This window comes from Dendrobates tinctorius, unplaced genomic scaffold, assembly GCF_039654945.1.
Source record: "Dendrobates tinctorius isolate UK_male_01 unplaced genomic scaffold, ASM3965494v1 ptg000020l, whole genome shotgun sequence".
In the NCBI taxonomy this organism is placed as follows: domain Eukaryota; kingdom Metazoa; phylum Chordata; class Amphibia; order Anura; family Dendrobatidae; genus Dendrobates; species Dendrobates tinctorius.
In genome coordinates this window covers 9,470,347-9,493,005 of record NW_027361688.1, presented here as the reverse complement: position 1 = coordinate 9,493,005, position 22,659 = coordinate 9,470,347, and the positions used below count along the sequence as shown (strand labels likewise).

The window sequence follows — 22,659 nt, the reverse complement described above, 5'->3', positions numbered from 1 at the left end:
ATAAAATTTATTATTATTATTATTATTATTATGGGCACTCGACTATGGGATGGAGGATGTGTGATGGGTATATGGGCACGGGACTATGGGATGGAGGATGTGTGATGGGTATATGGGCACTGGACTATGGGATGGAGGATATGTATGATGGGTATATGGGCATGGGACTATGGGATGGAGGATGTGTGATGGGTATATGGGCATTGGACTATGGGATGGAGGATGTATGATGGGTATATGGGCACGGGACTATGGGATGGAGGATATGTATGATGGGTATATGGGCATGGGACTATGGGATGGAGGATGTGTGATGGGTATATGGGCACGGGACTATGGGATGGAGGATGTGTGATGGGTATATGGGCACTGGACTATGGGATGGAGGATATGTATGATGGGTATATGGGCACGGGACTATGGGATGGAGGATGTGTGATGGGTATATGGGCACTGGACTATGGGATGGAGGATATGTATGATGGGTATATGGGCACAGGACTATGGGATGGAGGATGTGTGATGGGTATATGGGCACTGGACTATGGGATGGAGGATGTATGATGGGTATATGGGTACGGGACTATGGGATGTAGGATGTGTGATGGGTATATGGGCACTGGACTATGGGATGGAGGATATGTATGATGGGTATATGGGCACGGGACTATGGGATGGAGGATGTGTGATGGGTATATGGGCACGGGACTATGGGATGGAGGATATGTATGATGGGTATATGGGCATGGGACTATGGGATGGATGATGTGTGATGGGTATATGGGCACTGGACTATGGGATGGAGGATGTGTGACGGGTATATGGGCACTGGACTATGGGATGGAGGATGTGTGATGGGTATATGGGCATGGGACTATGGGATGGAGGATATGTATGATGGGTATATGGGCACGGGCCTATGGGATGGTGGATATGTATGATGGGTATATGGGCACGGGCCTATGGGATGGATGATGTGTGATGGGTATATGGGCATGGGACTATGGGATGGAGGATATGTATGATGGGTATATGGGCACGGGCCTATGGGATGGAGGATATGTATGATGGGTATATGCAGGGCCGGATTAAGGTTGGTGGGGGCCCCTGGGCAGAAAATCTGGTGGGGGCCCCCATATCATTAACATTTTAGCCATAACAGTAGAGCGCGAACTGTAGCACTCAGATGTACAATCTAATCTTATCCTCTTGTTCTGCCACATTCAGATTTACAGTACTACAATAGAGATACAGTCCAGGATAACTCAAAGCAGTCCAATTATAGACAGAAAGAGTTACTCACATTTTTTTATTGAACCCAATGTTAAGACAGCCAAGGAATAATAAAAATGCAGAAAGGGAAAGTTTTCACCGGCAGCAATTGTTGCTAACTACTGTATAACAATATGCTCTCTATTGTATTATCTCCGGAGCACAGCTCCCCCCCCCACGTAAGGGTATACAGCTCTTGCCCCCTACAAGGGTATACAGGCAGCTTTCCCCCCATGGGAATACAACTCCCCCCAACGGGTATACAGCTCTTGCCCCCTACAAGGGTATACAGGCAGCTGTCCCCCCCCCCCCCCCCCAAGGTTATACAGTTCTCCAATGTTTCGTCTTTATACAGTTCCCTCCTCCAGGTATACAGGCCCAAATGTACAGCTCCCCTCTCGCGCATACAGCTCCCTCGATCAATATATAGCTAGCTGGAGCCTGGAGGCAAGGGGGTTAATCACCGTGGCGCTGCAGAGTTGATTGGCGGGTACACAGCAGGCGGCGGGCGCACGATGCTCGTGAACGCGGCGAGCAGGCAGAGGAGATCCACAGGACAGGAGGCGTGACAGGAGAGGAGGCGGGACAGAAAGAAAGAACAGAGAAAAAAGAAAACAGAGAAAGAAAGAACAGAGAGAGAAAGAAAGAATGGAAAGAAGAGAGAGAGAGAGAGAAAAGAAAGATTAGAGAGATAAAGAAACAGAGATAGAAAGATTCTATAAAGATACTATAGCAGCCCGGCTCCCACTGTAATGCCACCTGAGCCTCCCGATGCAGGAAATATAACGATCCGCTCACATGGCCGACATCCCCAAGTTCAAGGCGATCCTGCTGTCCGCGCTGTTGGAGGAGGACATGGTGATGGATCTGAAGCATTCCCTAAAGTGCCTCCATGGTTCCGTCACAATCTCCTCCCGAAATTACCTAATTTCCGGTTAGCTTCTAGCACGTCACTTCCGGTGGAACGTCACATGCGAATTTTAAAGTGCTCCTCGGGGCTCCGCCGTGTACTCCTGTGTCCGCACGAAAAGTAAGCTCCCAGCCGGGGCAGTATCTCTCTCAAAATCGGGACTGTCTCGCTGGGAGGTATGAATGCTCCCCACCATACACCTTGTACACGTATGGCACCGCATACATCATACACAAACGGTTTCGCTTTTTATGCTTCATACACACGGCTCCGTTCTGTACACCTTGCACACACACACTGCTCAACTCAGTACACACATGGCTCCACTCCGCAAACCTCGTACACATGCTGTTCCGCTCCACACACCTTGCACACACGCAGCTCCGCTCCATACACACACGTGGGGCTCAGCTCCGTACACGTGCGGCTCCGCTCAGTACACCTCACACACTTGCGGCTCTGCTCCGTACACCTCATACACACACACACACACGGCTCCGCTCCGTACACCTTGTACACACACGTCTCTGCTATATCCACCCTGTAAACCCTCCCTGACCCCACACAAACTTCACCTCATCCAGGACGATGAGAACCAGCACAGACAGCAGAGTCCTGCATAAACCAAGGGCTGATACTGGGTACTGGGGGAACATTATACTGTGTATGGGGGGGATGGCGGTACTGGGGAACATTATACTGTGTGGGGGATGGCAGTACTGTGGGAATATTATACTGTGTGGGGGTGACGGTAGTGGGGAACATTATACTGTATGTGGGGGGATGGTGATACTGTGGGAACATTAAACTGTATGTGGGGACGTGATACTGTGGGAAAATTATACTGTATGTGGGGACAGGAAAGGGACATTGCAATATGTGTTTTGTTACTTCCTGTTTTCCATACTTGGGTCACATGTACAAGGAACAAAATGCTATGATTCTTACAAAGTGACAACAAAAAAGCACCAAGATAGTCTCAGCTCTGAAAAGGTTACTGCCCCCTCTGCCCAGTAATGGGGAATCTCCAGCACCTACCTCCACATGCAGAGCCGCACTCCACATAGAGAATAATGGAGCCTCCAGCACCGACCTCCACATGCAGAGCCGCACTCCACATAGAGAATAATGGAGCCTCCAGCACCGACCTCCACCCGCAGAGCCGCACTCCACATAGAGAATAATGGAGCCTCCAGCACCGACCTCCACCCGCAGAGCCGCACTCCACATAGAGAATAATGGAGCCTCCAGCACCGACCTCCACCCGCAGAGCCGCACTCCACATAGAGAATAATGGGGCCTCCAGCACCGACCTCCACCCGCAGAGCCGCACTCCACATAGAGAATAATGGAGCCTCCGGCACCGACCTCCACATGCAGAGCCGCACTCCACATAGAGAATAATGGATCCTCCAGCACCGTCCTCCACCCGCAGAGCCTCACTCCACATAGAGAATAATGGAGCCTCCAGCACCGACCTCCACCCGCAGAGCCACACTCCACATAGAGAATAATGGAGCCTCCAGCACCGACCTCCACCCGCAGAGCCGCACTCCACATAGAGAATAATGGAGACACCGGCACCGACCTCCACCCGCAGAGCCGCACTCCACATAGAGAATGGAGCCTCCAGCACCGACCTCCACCCGCAGAGCCGCACTCCACATAGAGAATAATGGAGCCTCCAGCACCGACCTCCACCCGCAGAGCCGCACTCCACATAGAGAATAATGGGGCCTCCAGCACCGACCTCCACCCGCAGAGCCGCACTCCACATAGAGAATAATGGAGCCTCCAGCACCGACCTCCACCCGCAGAGCCGCACTCCACATACAGAATAATGGAGCCTCCAGCACCGACCTCCACCCGCAGAGCCGCACTCCACATAGAGAATAATGGAGCCTCCAGCACCGACCTCCACCCGCAGAGCCCCACTCCACATAGAGAATAATGGGACCTCCAGCACCGACCTCCACCCGCAGAGCCGCACTCCACATAGAGAATAATGGAGCCTCCAGCACCGACCTCCACCCGCACTCCACATAGAGAATAATGGAGCCTCCAGCACCGACCTCCACCCGCAGAGCCACACTCCACATAGAGAATAATGGAGCCTCCAGCACCGACCTCCACCCGCAGAGCCACACTCCACATAGAGAATAATGGAGCCTCCAGCACCGACCTCCACCCGCAGAGCCGCACTCCACATAGAGAATAATGGAGCCTCCAGCACCGACCTCCACCCGCAGAGCCGCACTCCACATAGAGAATAATGGAGCCTCCAGCACCGACCTCCACCCGCAGAGCCGCACTCCACATAGAGAATAATGGAGCCTCCAGCACCGACCTCCACCCGCAGAGCCGCACTCCACATAGAGAATAATGGAGCCTCCAGCACCGACCTCCACCCGCAGAGCCGCACTCCACATAGAGAATAATGGAGCCTCCAGCACCGACCTCCACCCGCAGAGCCGCACTCCACATAGAGAATAATGGAGCCTCCAGCACCGACCTCCACCCGCAGAGCCGCACTCCACATAGAGAATAATGGAGCCTCCAGCACCGACCTCCACCCGCAGAGCCGCACTCCACATAGAGAATAATGGAGCCTCCAGCACCGACCTCCACCCGCAGAGCCGCACTCCACATAGAGAATAATGGAGCCTCCAGCACCGACCTCCACCCGCAGAGCCGCACTCCACATAGAGAATAATGGAGCCTCCAGCACCGACCTCCACCCGCAGAGCCGCACTCCACATAGAGAATAATGGAGCCTCCAGCACCGACCTCCACCCGCAGAGCCGCACTCCACATAGAGAATAATGGAGCCTCCAGCACCGACCTCCACCCGCAGAGCCGCACTCCACATAGAGAATAATGGAGCCTCCAGCACCGACCTCCACCCGCAGAGCCACACTCCACATAGAGAATAATGGGGCCTCCAGCACCGACCTCCACCCGCAGAGCCGCACTCCACATAGAGAATAATGGAGCCTCCAGCACCGACCTCCACCCGCAGAGCCACACTCCACATAGAGAATAATGGAGCCTCCGGCACCGACCTCCACCCGCAGAGCCGCACTCCACATAGAGAATAATGGAGCCTCCAGCACCGACCTCCACCCGCAGAGCCACACTCCACATAGAGAATAATGGAGCCTCCAGCACCGACCTCCACCCGCAGAGCCACACTCCACATAGAGAATAATGGAGCCTCCAGCACCGACCTCTACCCGCAGAGCCGCACTCCACATAGAGAATAATGGGGCCTCCAGCACCGACCTCCACCCGCAGAGCCGCACTCCACATAGAGAATAATGGAGCCTCCAGCACCGACCTCCACCCGCAGAGCCGCACTCCACATAGAGAATAATGGAGCCTGCAGTACCGACCTCCACCCGCAGAGCCGCACTCCACATAGAGAATAATGGAGCCTGCAGTACCGACCTCCACCCGCAGAGCCGCACTCCACATAGAGAATAATGGCGCCTCCAGCACCGACCTCCACCCGCAGAGCCGCACTTCACATAGAGAATAATGGAGCCTCCAGCACCGACCTCCACCCGCACTCCACATAGAGAATAATGGGGCCTCCAGCACCGACCTCCACCCGCAGAGCCGCACTCCACATAGAGAATAATGGAGCCTCCAGCACCGACCTCCACCCGCAGAGCCACACTCCACATAGAGAATAATGGGGCCTCCAGCACCGACCTCCACCCGCAGAGCCGCACTCCACATAGAGAATAATGGAGCCTCCAGCACCGACCTCCACCCGCAGAGCCGCACTCCACATAGAGAATAATGGGGCCTCCAGCACCGACCTCCACCCGCAGAGCCACACTCCACATAGAGAATAATGGAGCCTCCAGCACCGACCTCCACCCGCAGAGCCGCACTCCACATAGAGAATAATGGGGCCTCCAGCACCGACCTCCACCAGCAGAGCCGCACTCCACATAGAGAATAATGGAGCCTCCAGCACCGACCTCCACCCGCAGAGCCGCACTCCACATAGAGAATAATGGAGCCTCCAGCACCGACCTCCACCCGCAGAGCCTCACTCCACATAGAGAATAATGGAGCCTCCAGCACTGACCTCCACCCGCAGAGCCGCACTCCACATAGAGAATAATGGAGCCTCCAGCACCGACCTCCACCCGCAGAGCCGCACTCCACATAGAGAATAATGCAGCCTCCAGCACCGACCTCCACCCGCAGAGCCACACTCCACATAGAGAATAATGGAGCTTCCGGCACCGACCTCCACCCGCAGAGCCACACTCCACATAGAGAATAATGGAGCCTCCAGCACCGACCTCCACCCGCAGAGCCACACTCCACATAGAGAATAATGGGGCCTCCAGCACCGACCTCCACCCGCAGAGCCACACTCCACATAGAGAATAATGGAGCCTCCAGCACCGACCTCCACCCGCAGAGCCACACTCCACATAGAGAATAATGGAGCCTCCAGCACCGACCTCCACCCGCAGAGCCCCACTCCACATAGAGAATAATGGAGCCTCCAGCACCGACCTCCACCCGCAGAGCCGCACTCCACATAGAGAATAATGGATCCTCCAGCACCGACCTCCACCCGCAGAGCCACACTCCACATACATGGCTGCTCTCAGTGCTCAGTGCTGTGCGCACAGGACCTGTGATGAGGTCACAGGAGGGGAGGAGTCAGGGGTCACATGATCGGGGGCCCTGACACCTTACCTCCTGTGATCTCATCACAAGCCTTTGCACGCTACCAGCAGCATCAGCGTTCACGCTACTTGTAGATGCTGCTGGTAGCAGAGCACATAATGCCGCCCCCACAGTCACTCACTTTTAGGTGGGGAGAAGATGGAGTGCCATTGCAGCAGCCAGCAGGAATGTGGTGGGGGCCCCCTTAGAAGCTCTTGTGGTGGGGGCCCCGGGGCTGAAGCCCCGCCTGCCCTGCCTATAATCCGGCCCTGGGTATATGGGCACTGGACTATGGGATGGAGGATATGTATGATGGGTATATGGGATGGGACTATGGGATGGAGGATAATTGTAATTTGCTATAACTATCCACTGTTAGTTGCTATGCCCGGGCAGCGCCGGGCTCTTCAGCTAGTTATTAATAAAACTAATAATAATAAAGCAATACAAATAATAACAATAATAATAATATAAAAATAATAACAATTAAAAAAATAATTAAAAATAATCATAATAAAATATTAATAATATTAAAATATAATAGATGTTAATAAAAAATAATAAAATCATAATATTAGTAATAAATACAATAATAAAATAATATTGTATTATTATTTAGTTTTTATTATTATTATTAATAATAAAACTAAGAATAATAAAGTAATAGTACAAATAATAATAATACTATATACTGTATAAATAAATCTTCCTGTAGTTCCGCCATCAGCCGCTAGAGGGAGCCTTTACCTACAGAAACCGCATCACATCAGAGGAAAACTACCGTTCCCAGAATGCACTTCACTTTAGGGATCGTCTACGAACTGCCAACTGTTTTATATAAGCTGCTCACCATTTTATCAAGGGGCAGAAGGATTACACTGAGGCGGTAATCAGAGGGGACAGGAGAGTGAGCGCAGCCCGGTGTGATACGTGTTGCAGCCGCCTCGGCTCTTTGTAGACGGTTCCTCACTGTGGCGCTGACTGTTTGGTGTTGACCATGAGCGGCCGCCGGGTTGACGCTTTATTAGACAGGTGAGGCGGCCCCGGGATGTCACGGTGGACCGGGGGAGGAGGGTTCTGCGCCTCATGTTGCCGCCGTGTGTCAGTGAGGGGCTCCAGGGGCAGGAGGGGCTGTTTATAGTTACACGCAGCTTCTGCTCACTTGTTCGGCTGTTTGGTTGTAAATAAAGTTAATTGAAACAGTCATTTTGTTGGAAAGCTGTATCTTTTTAACCGCCCTTGTTGCCCACAGCAACCAATCACAGAGCAGCTTTCATTTCTTCTGATGCTGTTGAAAATTCAAAGCTGCGCTGTGATTGGTTGCTGTGTGCATCAATGAGTGTGTACTCTGTGGGGGTCCCTGGTGGTGCAGCAAAAAGCAGCACGTCGCACCATTATATAGGTCGCAAGACCCAACTATGGCACGTGGGTTACAAATTACTTCCCAGAATGCATAGTGCCCGCAGTCCAGACCCCCAAAGCTAATACAGAGTCTAGACAAGACCACCTGACTAAAGACCTCAGACCCCCAAAACTAACAGACCCCCCCCTAGACTAATACAGACCTCAGACCAGACCCTCTAAACTAATCCAGACTCCAAATCTGACCCCCCCCCCTAAACTAATACAGACCCCTAAACCAATAGAGACTGAAGAACCGGACCCCTAAATGAATACAGACCCCAGACTGGGACCCCTAAACTAATACAGACCCCCCCCCCCAGACCAGTCCCCCCTAAACTGATACAATTCTCCTATACCACCTAAACCAATAGGGACCCCAGAAAAATAAAATAGACACAGAACAATTTTAGATCCCAGACCAACACCGATAGACTAATGCAGACCCTAGACTAACCTCGCTGAATAAATACAGACCCCTAAACTAATACAGACCCATAAATAAATACAGATTGTCCCCTATACCTAAACTACTAAAAATTACAGACTTGAGATCAGGCCCCCCCAAACTAATGCAGACCAATACATAGATACAGACCCCAAACTAATGTAGACCAATACATAGATACAGACCCCAAACTAATGCAGACCAATACATAGATACAGACCCCAAACTAATGCAGACCAATACATAGATACACACCCCAAACTAATGCAGACCAATACATAGATACAGACCCCAAACTAATGCAGACCAATACATAGATACAGACCCCAAACTAATGCAGACCAATACATAGATACACACCCCAAACTAATGCAGACCAATACATAGATACAGACCCCAAACTAATGCAGACCAATACATAGATACAGACCCCAAACTAATGCAGACCAATACATAGATACACACCCCAAACTAATGCAGACCAATACATAGATACAGACCCCAAACTAATGTAGACCAATACATAGATACAGACCCCAAACTAATGCAGACCAATACATAGATACAGACCCCAAACTAATGTAGACCAATACATAGATACAGACCCCAAACTAATGCAGACCAATACATAGATACAGACCCCAAACTAATGTAGACCAATACATAGATACAGACCCCAAACTAATGTAGACCAGTACATAGATACAGACCCCAAACTAATGTAGACCAATACATAGATACAGACCCCAAACTAATGTAGACCAATACATAGATACAGACCCCAAACTAATGTAGACCAATATATAGATACAGACCCCAAACTAATGTAAACCAATACATAGATACAGACCCCAAACTAATGTAGACCAATACATAGATACAGACCCCAAACTAATGTAGACCAATATATAGATACAGACCCCAAACTAATGTAGACCAATACATAGATACACACCCCAAACTAATGCAGACCAATATATAGATACAGACCCCAAACTAATGCAGAGCAATACATAGATACAGACCTCAAACTAATGCAGACCAATACATAGATACAGACCTCAAACTAATGCAGACCAATACATAGATACAGACCCCAAACTAATGTAGACCAATACATAGATACAGACCCCAAACTAATGTAGACCAATACATAGATACAGACCCCAAACTAATGTAGACCAATACATAGATACAGACCCCAAACTAATGTAGACCAATACATAGATACAGACCCCAAACTAATGTAGACCAATATATAGATACAGACCCCAAACTAATGTAAACCAATACATAGATACAGACCCCAAACTAATGTAGACCAATACATAGATACAGACCCCAAACTAATGTAGACCAATATATAGATACAGACCCCAAACTAATGCAGAGCAATACATAGATACAGACCCCAAACTAATTGTCATGATCCAGGTTGGATTATGACAGATAAATGCACTAGTAACTTTTTTTTTCTCAAGCTGTGTGCTTAGAGATAGTTTTGCCCCCGGTGGCCATTAGGGTCATTGCACTGTGGTGGTTTCAGTTCTAGTTTTGCCCTCGGTAGCCGTTAGGGTCATTGCACATTGGTTACTTTAGTTTAGTGCACGTGATTATATACAGTAGCAGGTGTGATTGCTCTGGCTCTGCTATAAAAGAGTGTCAGGTGTTGCAATCACTGTTGGTGATAGCGGTCATTTCCAACCATCCTTGGTGGAGGAAGGAGCTAGAGAGAGTTCCTGGCAGCTCAGTCAGAGTCCTGGTGTGGAAGGAGTCACAGAGGGGATTTCCTTGCAGCTCTGACAGAGCTTGGTGGCAGCTATTCAGGAGGAAAGCTGCATTCTGGTGGTGGACTCTGTTGCTGGGAGCAAGAGCAACAGAGCAAAGCTAAGTGGTGTTTCCCTGTTTGTCACTTTCCTCAATGTGTGTTTCAGTGCAGTGGTGGGATTAGTTTCTGCACCGTCCATTTCATTAGAAAGGGCTAGGTGCAGGGCGAGCTAGTATTCTTAGGTTCCAGCTCGGCGACAGGTGCGGAGCCTGTATAGGGACTGTTAGGAGTGTAGATAGAGACTGGCTCAGGGGAGTGCAGGAGGTCTCCACGTCCCCGTCCCCTATCGCAGGGCCCTCCATTGTATCAGTTTCCCTGGTGTTTCCCCTTATTATTAAAATTCGCCCTGCTGGAGGCGGTGTATCCAGTTTCACGTGTAATTCTGAAATTCGCCTGCTGGACGCAGTGTATTCGGCTGCACGTTATATTATTTAAATTTGCCCTACTGGAGGCGGTGTATCCAGGGGCACGTGTGTGATAGAAATTTGCCCTGCTGGAGGCGGTGTGTCCAGTCACACGTTGACCACCACACTAATGCAGACCAATACATAGATACAGACCCCAAACTAATGCAGAGCAATACATAGATACAGACCCCAAACTAATGTAGACCAATACATAGATACAGACCCCAAACTAATGTAGACCAATACATAGATACAGACCCCCAACTAATGCAGACCAATACATAGATACAGACCCCAAACTAATGCAGACCAATACATAGATACAGACCCCAAACTAATGCAGACCAATACATAGATACAGACCTCAAATTAATGCAGACCAATACATAGATACAGAGCTCAAACTAATGCAGACCAATACATAGATACAGACCCCAAACTAATGCAGACCAATACATAGATACAGAACCCAAACTAATGCAGACCAATACATACCGTATATACTCGAATATAAGTCGAGATTTTCAGCCCAAAAAATTGGGCTGAAAGTCCCCCTCTCGTCTTATATTCGAGTCATATACAAAGGGGGTCAGAGGGGGAGGGGGGGCGGGGGTGTCAGGTCATACTTACCCGCCCTGACGCTGTCTCTTGAGCTTCTCCACGCGCTCTCTTCCTGCCTTCAGCGGTCACGTGGTGCCGCTCATTAAAACTCATGAATATGCGCATATTAATGAGCGGTATCACAAGACCACTGAATGCAGGAAGAGAGAGCGCGGAGAAGCTGGGGACTCAAGCGACAGTGTCAGGACGGGTAAGTATAGCGATACTCACCTGTCCTGCGTCCATGGCTGCTTGCTGCTGTCTGTCATCGGTCAGTGACTTCAGACAGCAGAGGGCGCGGTGACGTGGTTAGTGCGCGCCGCACCCCCTGCAGTCTGAACGTCACTGACTGATGACGTGCAGATAGCGGTGAGCAGCCATGGATGCAGGACAGGTGAGAATCTGACATCCAGCGACGGAGAGGTGAGTATGTCATTTTTTTTATTTTTACATGCAGCAGCAGCATGGGGGCAGCATATGGGGGAACAATCTATGGAGCCATTTATGGGGGCAGCATATGAGGGAACAATCTATGGAGCCATTTATGGGGGCAGCATATGGGGGAACAATCTATGGAGCCATTTATGGGGGCAGCATATGGGGGAACAATCTATGGAGCCATTTATGGGGGCAGCATATGGGGGAACAATCTATGGAGCTATTTATGGGGACAGCATATAAGGGAACAATCTATGGAGCTTCTTGTGGGGGCAGCATATAAGGGAACAATCTATGGAGCTTCTTCTGAGGACATCATATGGGGGAATAATCTATGGAGCATTTCCCACCCTAGACTTATACTCGAGTCAATAAGTTCTCCCAGTTTTTTGTGGCAAAATTAGGGGGGTCGGCTTATACTCGGATCGACTTATACTCGAGTATATACGGTAGATACAGAGCTCAAACTAATGCAGACCAATACATAGATACAGACCCCCAACTAATGTAGACCAATACATAGATACAGACCCCAAACTAATGCAGACCAATACATAGATACAGACCCCCAACTAATGTAGACCAATACATAGATACAGACCCCAAACTAATGCAGAGCAATACATAGATACAGACCCCAAACTAATGTAGACCAATACATAGATACAGACCCCCAACTAATGTAGACCAATACATAGATACAGACCCCAAACTAATGCAGAGCAATACATAGATACAGAGCTCAAACTAATGCAGACCAATACATAGATACAGACCCCCAACTAATGCAGAGAAATACTTAGATACAGAGCTCAAACTAATGCAGAGCAATACATAGATACAGACCCCCAACTAATGCAGACCAATACATAGATACAGACCCCAAACTAATGTAGACCAATACATAGATACAGACCCCCAACTAATGCAGACCAATACATAGATAGACCCCAAACTAATGCAGAGCAATACATAGATACAGACCCCAAACTAATGCAGAGCAATACATAGATACAGACCCCAAACTAATGTAGACCAATACATAGATACAGACCCCCAACTAATGCAGACCAATACATAGATACAGACCCCAAACTAATGCAGAGCAATACATAGATACAGACCCCAAACTAATGTAGACCAATACATAGATACAGACCCCAAACTAATGTAGACCAATATATAGATACAGACCCCAAACTAATGTAGACCAATACATAGATACAGACCTCAAACAATGCAGACCAATACATAGATACAGACCCCAAACTAATGTAGACCAATACATAGATACAGACCACCAACTAATGCAGACCAATACATAGATAGACCCCAAACTAATGCAGAGCAATACATAGATACAGACCCCAAACTAATGCAGACCAATACATAGATACAGACCCCAAACTAATGTAGACCAATATATAGATACAGACCCTAAACCAAACCCGTTTGTAAATACTTATCCCAGGCCCCCTAAAACAAAGCCCCCAACAACAAGATCACCTCCCTTGCCGACCTGTGTATACAGACCCTAGACCAGACCACCCTTGTTTATAGATCCCCTGTAGATTCAGCCTCCCACACACCCCCTCCGCATGCAGCCTGATTACAGACCTGCCTGAAGCCCTCAGTGTTGCCCAAGACTAGAAAAACATGACTGCTTCTTATAACAGCGCCACCACTGTCTACAGGTTGTGCGTAGTATTGCAGCGTTGCTCCAATGACTTCAGTAGGAATGTGCTGCCATACCAGACACAAACCATGATCAGGGGGTGGCGCTGTTCCTGAAAGTCTCCAAGGATGCAGTATTGATCTCTGTGTGTTTTCTGTCTGCAGGTGCCTCTTCTTTGTGTCCAAAAACCTGTCCCGATACTACAAGTCGTCCGACGTGGAGCCTCTGCCCCCACACCTGAAGGACAAGCTGGTAACACTTCTGTGCGCCCAGGGACTTCTCACCGACTCCAACATCGGATGGGTAAGAAAGTCCCAAAACCTCCATCAGGGTTCTTACAACTTTAAAGGGAAGGTCGCCCATGGGACATCACCTGTGGCGGAGGCTTAACTCCAAGGAGAGCAAAAGGATTGGGCATGTTGAAATTCAGCAGGCCCCATCCTTTTTTCCCCCCTACATTATTATCCCCCCATCATATTGACATCTTATAGGGCACAATAAACCAGAATAGGCAGCCGTTCTGGCGGACGTAACACATAGTGGTTCAACGCCGCTTCATGTGAATGTGGCCCATAGCGATCTGGTGATGTGGCCGATCAATATGGATTGATGACCTTAACTTTAAAGGGAACAGGAAATCATGACCACTTTCAGCCAGAAACAGCGCCATGGATGTCCAGAGGCCGTGACTGGTATTGCAGTGAATGGAGGGGACACAACCTGCGCATAGCCGCCATGTCTTTTTTTCCCAATCTTGTCCTTCTCTCCACCCCCTGACATCAGCCTCGGGTCTTATTTCCCAGGTCCTGCATCCGTCCGTAAAAAAACTCGACCTCCGCGACTGTGACGTGTCCGACAACGCTCTGCAACTCGTATCTCGCTGCCGACAACTCATGAAAATAAACCTGAACGCTAGCAAAGGAGAGGAGAGGACCGCCATCACTTCTAAAGGTGAAGCTCCCCCTAGTGGTGAAATGTTGGTATTGCCCTCTGCACATGGCGGATATAACGTGGTCCCTCCTCTCCCTCCAGGAATCACAGCGGTCGCCCAGTCCTGTCCGTACCTCCACGAAGTCACTCTTAAAAAATGTCGCAATCTGACCGACGTCGGCGTCCTGGCGCTGTCGCTGAATTGCCCGCTACTGCAGATCGTTAATCTGAGTGGCTGCGTCATGGTCAGCGACACGTCCCTGCGGGCGCTGGGTGAGAACTGTCCTCTGCTGCACAGTGTGGACCTGTCCGCTACAAAGGTAAGAGCCGCCGCAGCCTATTACACCCACGACGGAGTGGACCAGTGACCATGATGTCATTACTGCCCCCTGCAGGTGACCGATGGCGGCATCATCACTCTTGTGACCGGCAGGTGTTCACAGAATTTAAAGGTACAGTTACGTCCAAAGGGGGTTTGACCATCATTTGTGAGAATGCACCTTTAATGTTCAGCCAAATTTAAAGGGGCGGTCCAGTCTTATTAAAAGGAAGACGAATTTTCATATATCGAAACGTTTCGCCACTTGGTGCTTCATCTAGCGACCATTGTTCTCTTAAATTGGCGCCCAGTTGCAATACCAGAGGTAACCCACTGTCAGGGTGTGGTGCCCTTTCTGAAAGCCGTCCATTACTACCCGCAGGAAATCCACATCGATCGTTGCACGCACGTCACGGACGACGCGGTGGAAGCCATCCTCACATGCTGCCCCAATATCGACATCCTGCTCTTTCACGGATGCCCGCAAACCACAGGTCAGACGACACTACGGATGTTCTGTGCGACTTCAAGGAAGGGTTAAAGGGGTATGCCGACTCCATGTGACACAACCAAGAAGAGTCCAGAAATATGGGGGTGCCGAGGGGTTGCCCCATCGCTGCCATCTCTGTAGCTGGGCTACAAAGGAGAACATTAAAAGCACTACATGCACCAATACCGAAATATTGGCGCACATACGACAAACTACTAACGGTTCGTATGTCCTGGGCTGGGAGGCGAAGGGCACAAAAAAAAAAAGGTTTGGGCTTTTCGGACGCACAAATAATTTATCAATTTATGAAAATATAAAATTTGCAAAAAATCTAAAATTGCCAGAATTGCGGCAGCTCACCCAACAAAAAATGCAATCAACATGGGGACCCATGAAATTTGCAACACGCAAAATTAAAAAAAAAAAAAAACAGGCTCCATTGATGAAAAAATGAAAAAGTTACAAAAAACAATTTTTTTCAATGTTTTTAATTTATTTTTTTTTACTTTAAGATATTAGTAATAAAAAAAAGTATTAATGTGGAATCGCTGTTATCATACAAATATGAAGAGTGTATTTAAAGGGTAATTTTTGCTGCACAATGAATGCCATAACAGTGAAATCCAAAAACCTACTGTAGAATTTTTCTGTTTTTTTTTTTTTTTTTTCTTCTTCATCATTGCATTTTTTTCCATTTTTTTTCAGTACATTATTAATGCAAGATGCAGACACAGTATGGGGAATGAGAGGGGGAATATATGTAGTCACAGTATGGGGAGCGAGAAGGGGAGTGTATGTGGACACAGTGTGGGGAGCGAGAGTGAGTGTTTGTGGACACAGTATGGGGAGCGAGAGTGAGTGTATGTAGTCACAGTATGAGGAGCGAGAGTGGAAGTGTATGTGGACACAGTATGGGGAGCGAGAGGGGGAGTATGTAGTCACAGTATGGGGAGCGAGAGTGGAAGTGTATGTGGACACAGTATGGGGAGCGAGAGGGGGAGTGTATGTGGACACAGTATGGGGAGCGAGAGTGGAAGTGTATGTGGACACAGTATGGGGAGCGAGAGGGGGAGTATGTAGTCACAGTATGGGGAGCGAGAGTGGAAGTGTATGTGGACACAGTGTGGGGAGTGAGTGGAAGTGTATGTGGACACAGTATGGGGAGCGAGAGTGGAAGTGTATGTGGACACAGTATGGGGAGCGAGAGTGGAAGTGTATGTGGACACAGTATGGGGAGCGAGAGTGGAAGTGTATGTGGACACAGTATGGGGAGCGAGAGGGGGAGTATGTAGTCACAGTATGGGGAACAAGAGTGGAAGTGTATGTGGACACAGTATGGGGAGCGAGAGTGGAAGTGTATGTGGACACAGTATGGGGAGCGAGAGTGGAAGTGCATGTGGACACAGTATGGGGAGCGAGAGGGGGAGTATGTAGTCACAGTATGGGGAGCGAGAGTGGAAGTGTATGTGGACACAGTATGTGGAGCGAGAGGGGGAGTGTATGTGGACACAGTATGGGGAGCAAGAGTGGAAGTGTATGTGGACACAGTATGGGGAGCGATAGTGGAAGTGTATGTGGACACAGTATGGGGAGCGAGAGTGGAAGTGTATGTGGACACTGTATGGGGAGCGAGAGAGGGAGTGTGTAGTCACAGTATGGGGAGCAAGAGTGGAAGTGTATGTGGACACAGTATGGGAAGTGAGCGGGAGTGTATGTAGTCACAGTATGGGGAGCAAGAGTGGAAGTGTATGTGGACACAGTATGGGGAGCGAGAGTGGAAGTGTATGTGGACACAGTATGGGGAGCGAGAGGGAGTATGTAGTCACAGTATGGGGAGCGAGAGTGGAAGTGTATGTGGAGCGAGAGGGGGAGTGTATGTGGACACAGTATGGGGAGTGAGCGGGAGTGTATGTAGTCACAGTATGGGGAGCGAGAGGGGAGTGTATGTGGACACAGTATGTGGAGCAAGAGTGGGAGTGTATGTTGACACTGTATGAAGAGCGAGAGGGGGAGTGTATGTAGTCACAGTATGGGGAGAAAGAGGAGGAGTGTATGTGGACACAATATGGGGCGCAAACATGGGGAAGGAATTTGAGGACTCAGTATGTGGAGTGAGGGGGGATAGATGCAGACAGAGTATGGGTTGCAAGGGGGCAAGATGGTTGCAGACACAGTGGGGGGATTTGAGAAACCTGTATGGTGAGCAATGGAGGGAATGGTGCGGAAACAGTATGGGGAGCGAGGGCGTAAATTTGAGGACATAGCATGGGGAGCGAAAGGCAATAGGTGCGGCCACAGTATGGGGAGCGAGGGGGAGGCATGTGTGCAGACAGTATGGGGAGCGACGGGGCCGTATGGGTGTGGACACAGTATGAGGAATGGTGGCAGATGGGTGCGTACACAGTATGAGGAGTGACGGGGATGGGTGCGTACACAGTATGAGGAGTGACGGGGATGGGTGCGTACACAGTATGAGGAGTGACGGGGATGGGTGCGTACACAGTATGAGGAGTGACGGGGGATGGGTGTGAACACAGTATGAGGAGTGATGGGGATGGGTGCAGACACAGTATTGAGAAGTGATGGGATGGGTGCGGACGCAGTATGAGGAGTGATGGGGGATGAGTGCGGACACAGTATGAGGGGTGATGGGGGAATGGGGGCACAGTATGAGGAGTGATGGAGGGGATGGGTGCATATACAGTATGAGGAGTGACGGTGGAATGGGTGCGTCCACAGTATGGGGAGTGATGGGGATGGGTGCAGACACGATATGAGGAGTGAAGGGGATGGGTGCAGACACGGTATGAGGAGTGAAGGGGATGGGTGCGGAAACAGTATTGAGGAGTGATGGGATGGGTGCGGACGCAGTATGAGTGATGGGGGATGAGTGCGGACACAGTATGAGGAGTGATGGGGGATGGGTGCGGAAACAGTATTGAGGAGTGATGGGATGGGTGCGGACGCAGTATGAGTGATGGGGGATGAGTGCGGACACAGTATGAGGAGTGATGGGGGATGGGTGCGGAAACAGTATTGAGGAGTGATGGGATGGGTGCGGACGCAGTATGAGTGATGGGGGATGAGTGCAGACATAGTATGAGGAGTGATGAGGGGGATGGGTGCAGACACAGTAACTTTTTTTTTTTATAATTTGTCCGCAATTGGAATTTTTTCTCTTTTTTCCCAGTACCTTATACACCACAGTGAATGGCGTCACTCCAAACTACAACTTGTCCCACAAAAAAAATCAAGACCTCGTAAGGCTGTCAATAATGTTGACTATTGACAGTAAATTAAGGGAACAGCGCCCCCTAGAGTCAGCATACTGAAAAACGGCACATGATGCGAAGGAACAAGACATCAGGCGGCAACAGAATAGGAACCTGTTAGTAGCAGTTTCTCCCTTGTTCTAGAAAAAAAAAACAGATTAGAAGAATGATGTGGTCTCTGGAGAGCGTGGGAACCAAGGAAACGGGAAAAGAGACTGAGGTTTAACACCCTAGTAACACGAATGAGACCCCACAGATCAGCTTGGAAAGCTGGATAACCAGCACATCGTCACTCCACTTTCCCAGATGTCTGCGACTTCAATCACATAAATTTAATGTTTTTTTCCCCTCCTCCAGATCGTTCGGCCATCGCCATAGAACAGCTGCTGAGATCGAAGAAACTCAGTCAGGTGACGTGGACTGTATAGCGGAGCGTCAGCTCCTGGGACCGCCAGATGATGAGCACATTCCTGTTGTCACCATGTTACCACTGTCCTGGGGGACAAAACCCAGCATGAGGGGCCCGAAACACTACGAAAAATAGGAGACAAATATTCCCCAGTTTCTGTTTATACCAGTATTCCGTTATTAGGTTAAATATTCTGAGCGGATTCATTTCATACTATCTTCATAGAGGCCAAGGCTCCTTTTTTCCTGAAACAAAGCAACAAATCCTCAGCATAGACATAGAGGGAAGTGATAATATTTTCATCGCCTGCAGTCACCACTAGAGGGAGCTCCCTGCACACTGGGCTATTATTGAGCTCAATGGAAATTGTATGCAGTCAGCTCCCTCTCGTGGTGGCTGCAGGTGAGGAGAATTGTATGTTGATGTCTCCGGCCCCTCCAGTGCACGAGAAGCAGTAGGTCAGTAGGTTTCAGGAGAGTAGGGAGACGTTGGGCAGATTTGCTTGAGCTGTAAAGAGAAAAAAAAACATACCAATAGTTGCACTTTTCTGTTTTGTACTGGTTCTGTGGCTCCGTGGTAGTGTAAATAAAGTTAGTTTTGTTTGGTTCAAGTTTAATGCCATAAATACTATACACGCTACAGTCGAGTATCAAGGCTACCAGCAGACCGCCAGCCACTCGACACCTCCGCCAGCAGACCGCCAGCCACTCGACACCTCCAGCCGACCGCCGGCTTCGCCAGCAGACCGCCAGCCTCTCGACACCTCCACCAGTAGAGTTCCATCCTCCCGTCACCTCCACAGACTCCCGTCGCTTCCCCCAGCAGAGCGCCAGCCTCCCGCCCATCGCACTCGGCAGTGGAGCAGCTGGCCTCTGTTCACAGTCTCAAGTGCTCCACCTGCTGGCAGCTTCAGGTCACAAGTGACGCCAGACAGCACATTCAGAACCTGCCATATGTATCTTACGGAGGGTAACTTCAGAATCCAACTACACAAGGTTTGTTTTTAGTCTAACCATGAAAACACATAAGACTGCACAGGAGCTGGACACAAAAAAGGTTATACTCAAGATTGTCAGCAAAGATCCTACTTATTTTAGATTGCAAAAGTCCACATACCCACCTACCCTAGTTACATTGCAAATCAAGAGAGCTGAAAAGTATTTTACCTGCGCTCCTCCTCTCAGCCAATCAACATTCCTTGCTTCTGAGAAGTCAGGAAGGTGGAGCTTATTTTCTGGGAGGGACTTAAAGGGATTCTCCAAGATTAGAAAAACAGAACATGCATTGTCAACTGAATGTGTCCGGGTTGCAGTACCATGCCCGATCTACAGACGGAAGGCGCTATTTTTGGAAGAAAGTGGACATGTTTTTATATTGGCAGAAAACCCCTTTAAATGAGATTTGGTATGGAATCGCATACATTAGTGATGGTCCCTTTCTGGAGGTGAAGATCGGGGCTCGTATCTCCACACCGCGCTGGTGCTCAGCCCGTAGTTCTCCTTCTTACTGGACTCCGGTAAGGAATATTCTGCCACTTTCCGCAGCTCTTTCTGTATGGGGTGCCCCAGGAAGTGTCCCCTACCGGGGTCTCCGATCAGGACCGCGGTCCCGTGCCGCTCCACACAGCGTCCGAGCCAGAGGCGGAGAGAATCGGCCAACTGCTCGTCGTAAAACATGTCGCCCAGAGCGATCACGTCCCACCGACGCGCGTCCTCACCGATCACGTCCCACCGACGCGCGTCCTCACCGATCACGTCCCACCGATGCGCGTCCTCACCGATCACATTCTCCGGGATGAAGGGTAAATTATCGATTCCATTTAGTTGGCAATTCAGAGCAAAAGCGGCTCCTGCGACTGGAGAGAAGAGGGGAGAGACGTCGTAAAATGAAAAATGGCTCCGGTAGGAAGGGGTCAATGTAGCTGTCCGTTCACGGCACTTTAGGGAAGATCCGCAGGGGCCAAGGACGAGGCCGGATACGCGTTACTGATCCTTGGGTACACAAGTATCTAACTGGATTTTACGCCCCTCACCTGGGTCGATATCATTGGCTACGACGTAAGAGGCTCCTCCCATTTTTGCAGCGATGGATACGGCCCCACAACCGCTTCCCAGATCCAACACGCCTCTGCGTCTCACCACGTCCGGATTATCCAAGAAGAACCTGCGAACACACAGCAATGACCCAGACTGAAAAGAAATGTGTATGTGACTACGGGGCAGAAATGCCGTGGATAATCTCATCCGCGCGCTGTGGAATATTTCCCCGTGGATATTATTTAGAAATAAATTAAGTGGCAGTCTGCAAAATGACCACAAGAGGGCGCGCTACAGAAAACTCGTGTGTAATTTTACGAAAAAGCCACCAGAGGGCGCGCTACAAACATCTCGTGTGTCACTCTGTAATACGGCCGCAAGAGGGCGCGCTAAGATCACCAGTTCAGCATTGATACACAATACAAGTATTTCCGTTGTCATTCCGCTGTGTAGCCACAAGAGGGCGCGTTATACTCACGATTTCAACCACACGTCTCCATGCCTTCTTACCTGGCCAGCGCTTGTCCCCCCGGCCAGTAGATCGCCCAGTAGGGGTCGCCATAGGGCCAGTGCTCGGGGCGGAGGTGCCAGTATTTACACCGGGGGGTGAGCAGCAGTAATTTAATTTCCGGTGTCAGGTGCTCAGTTACCACCTCTGTGTTGTGCAGTATGAAGCTCTGTAGGCAGGTGGCGCTGGTGAGCTGAGCGGCGCAATACAACACATCACCTCTACAGACTCGGAGCAGAGACCTGTACAGCGGCATGATGTAGGGGGCGGGGCTATGACGTGCTAGCCACATGACAGAAAGGTCACGTGATTCACCTTGTGTAAGTATATCACGTGCACTCCAGAGCTGCACTCACTATTCTGCTGGTGCAGTCACTGTGTACATACATTACATTACTGATCCTGAGTTACATCCTGTATTATACCCCAGAGCTGCACTCACTATTCTGCTGGTGCAGTCACTGTGTACATACGTTACTGATCCTGAGTTACCTCCTGTATTATACCCCAGAGCTGCACTCACTATTCTGCTGGTGCAGTCACTGTGTACATACATTACATTACTGATCCTGAGTTACCTCCTGTATTATACCCCAGAGCTGCGCTCACTATTCTGCTGGTGCAGTCACTGTGTACATACATTACATTACTGATCCTGAGTTACATCCTGTATTATACTCCAGAGCTGCACTCACTATTCTGCTGGTGCAGTCACTGTGTACATACATTACATTACTGATCCTGAGTTACATCCTGTATTATACTCCAGAGCTGCACTCACTATTCTGCTGGTGCAGTCACTGTGTACATACATTACATTACTGATCCTGAGTTACATCCTGTATTATACTCCAGAGCTGCACTCACTATTCTGCTGGTGCAGTCACTGTGTACATACATTACATTACTGATCCTGAGTTACATCCTGTATTATACTCCAGAGCTGCACTCACTATTCTGCTGGTGCAGTCACTGTGTACATACATTACATTACTGATCCTGAGTTACATCCTGTATTATA

The 22,659-nt window shown here is 49.5% G+C and overlaps 2 protein-coding genes across 3 annotated transcripts; one reads left to right on the top strand and one right to left on the bottom strand.

Annotated features, from left to right (window-relative positions):
* The first annotated feature begins 7,706 nt into the window (after window positions 1-7,706).
* AMN1 (antagonist of mitotic exit network 1 homolog) lies at window positions 7,707-19,704 on the top strand. 2 transcript variants are annotated; one of them, XM_073567636.1, is made up of 7 exons: window positions 7,707-7,909; window positions 13,839-13,977; window positions 14,478-14,625; window positions 14,707-14,924; window positions 15,000-15,056; window positions 15,306-15,417; window positions 18,604-18,762. In XM_073567636.1, exons 1-7 carry the CDS (start codon window positions 7,875-7,877, stop codon window positions 18,621-18,623), a joined length of 729 nt encoding a protein of 242 aa, XP_073423737.1. In that variant the 5' UTR covers window positions 7,707-7,874; the 3' UTR covers window positions 18,624-18,762. The 2 variants fall into 2 exon arrangements, with proteins under 2 accessions (XP_073423737.1, XP_073423736.1); XM_073567635.1 differs by lacking the exon at window positions 18,604-18,762 and adding an exon at window positions 19,043-19,704 and having other exon boundaries at window positions 7,708-7,909.
* Window positions 19,705-20,163: 459 nt separating this feature from the next.
* ETFBKMT (electron transfer flavoprotein subunit beta lysine methyltransferase) lies at window positions 20,164-21,916 on the bottom strand. The gene is made up of 3 exons (XM_073567634.1): window positions 21,641-21,916; window positions 21,127-21,257; window positions 20,164-20,949 (listed from the first exon to the last, which is right to left on the bottom strand). The coding sequence occupies exons 1-3, from the start codon at window positions 21,892-21,894 to the stop codon at window positions 20,516-20,518; spliced, it is 819 nt and encodes a 272-aa protein (XP_073423735.1). The 5' UTR covers window positions 21,895-21,916; the 3' UTR covers window positions 20,164-20,515.
* Between the last annotated feature and the right edge of the window lie 743 nt (window positions 21,917-22,659).

Coding starts and splice junctions, on each gene's coding strand:
- ETFBKMT (XM_073567634.1), bottom strand. CDS start 21,894: ATGCCGCTGTACAGGTCTCTGCTCCGAGTCTGTAGAGGTGATGTGTTG. Junction 21,258..21,640: donor GGGGGACAAGCGCTGGCCAG/GTAAGAAGGCAT, acceptor GTGTGTTCGCAG/GTTCTTCTTGGATAATCCGG. Junction 20,950..21,126: donor AGCCAATGATATCGACCCAG/GTGAGGGGCGTA, acceptor TCTTCTCTCCAG/TCGCAGGAGCCGCTTTTGCT.
- AMN1 (XM_073567635.1), top strand. CDS start 7,875: ATGAGCGGCCGCCGGGTTGACGCTTTATTAGACAG. Junction 14,925..14,999: donor TGGACCTGTCCGCTACAAAG/GTAAGAGCCGCC, acceptor TGCCCCCTGCAG/GTGACCGATGGCGGCATCAT. Junction 15,418..19,042: donor CGGATGCCCGCAAACCACAG/GTCAGACGACAC, acceptor CCCCTCCTCCAG/ATCGTTCGGCCATCGCCATA.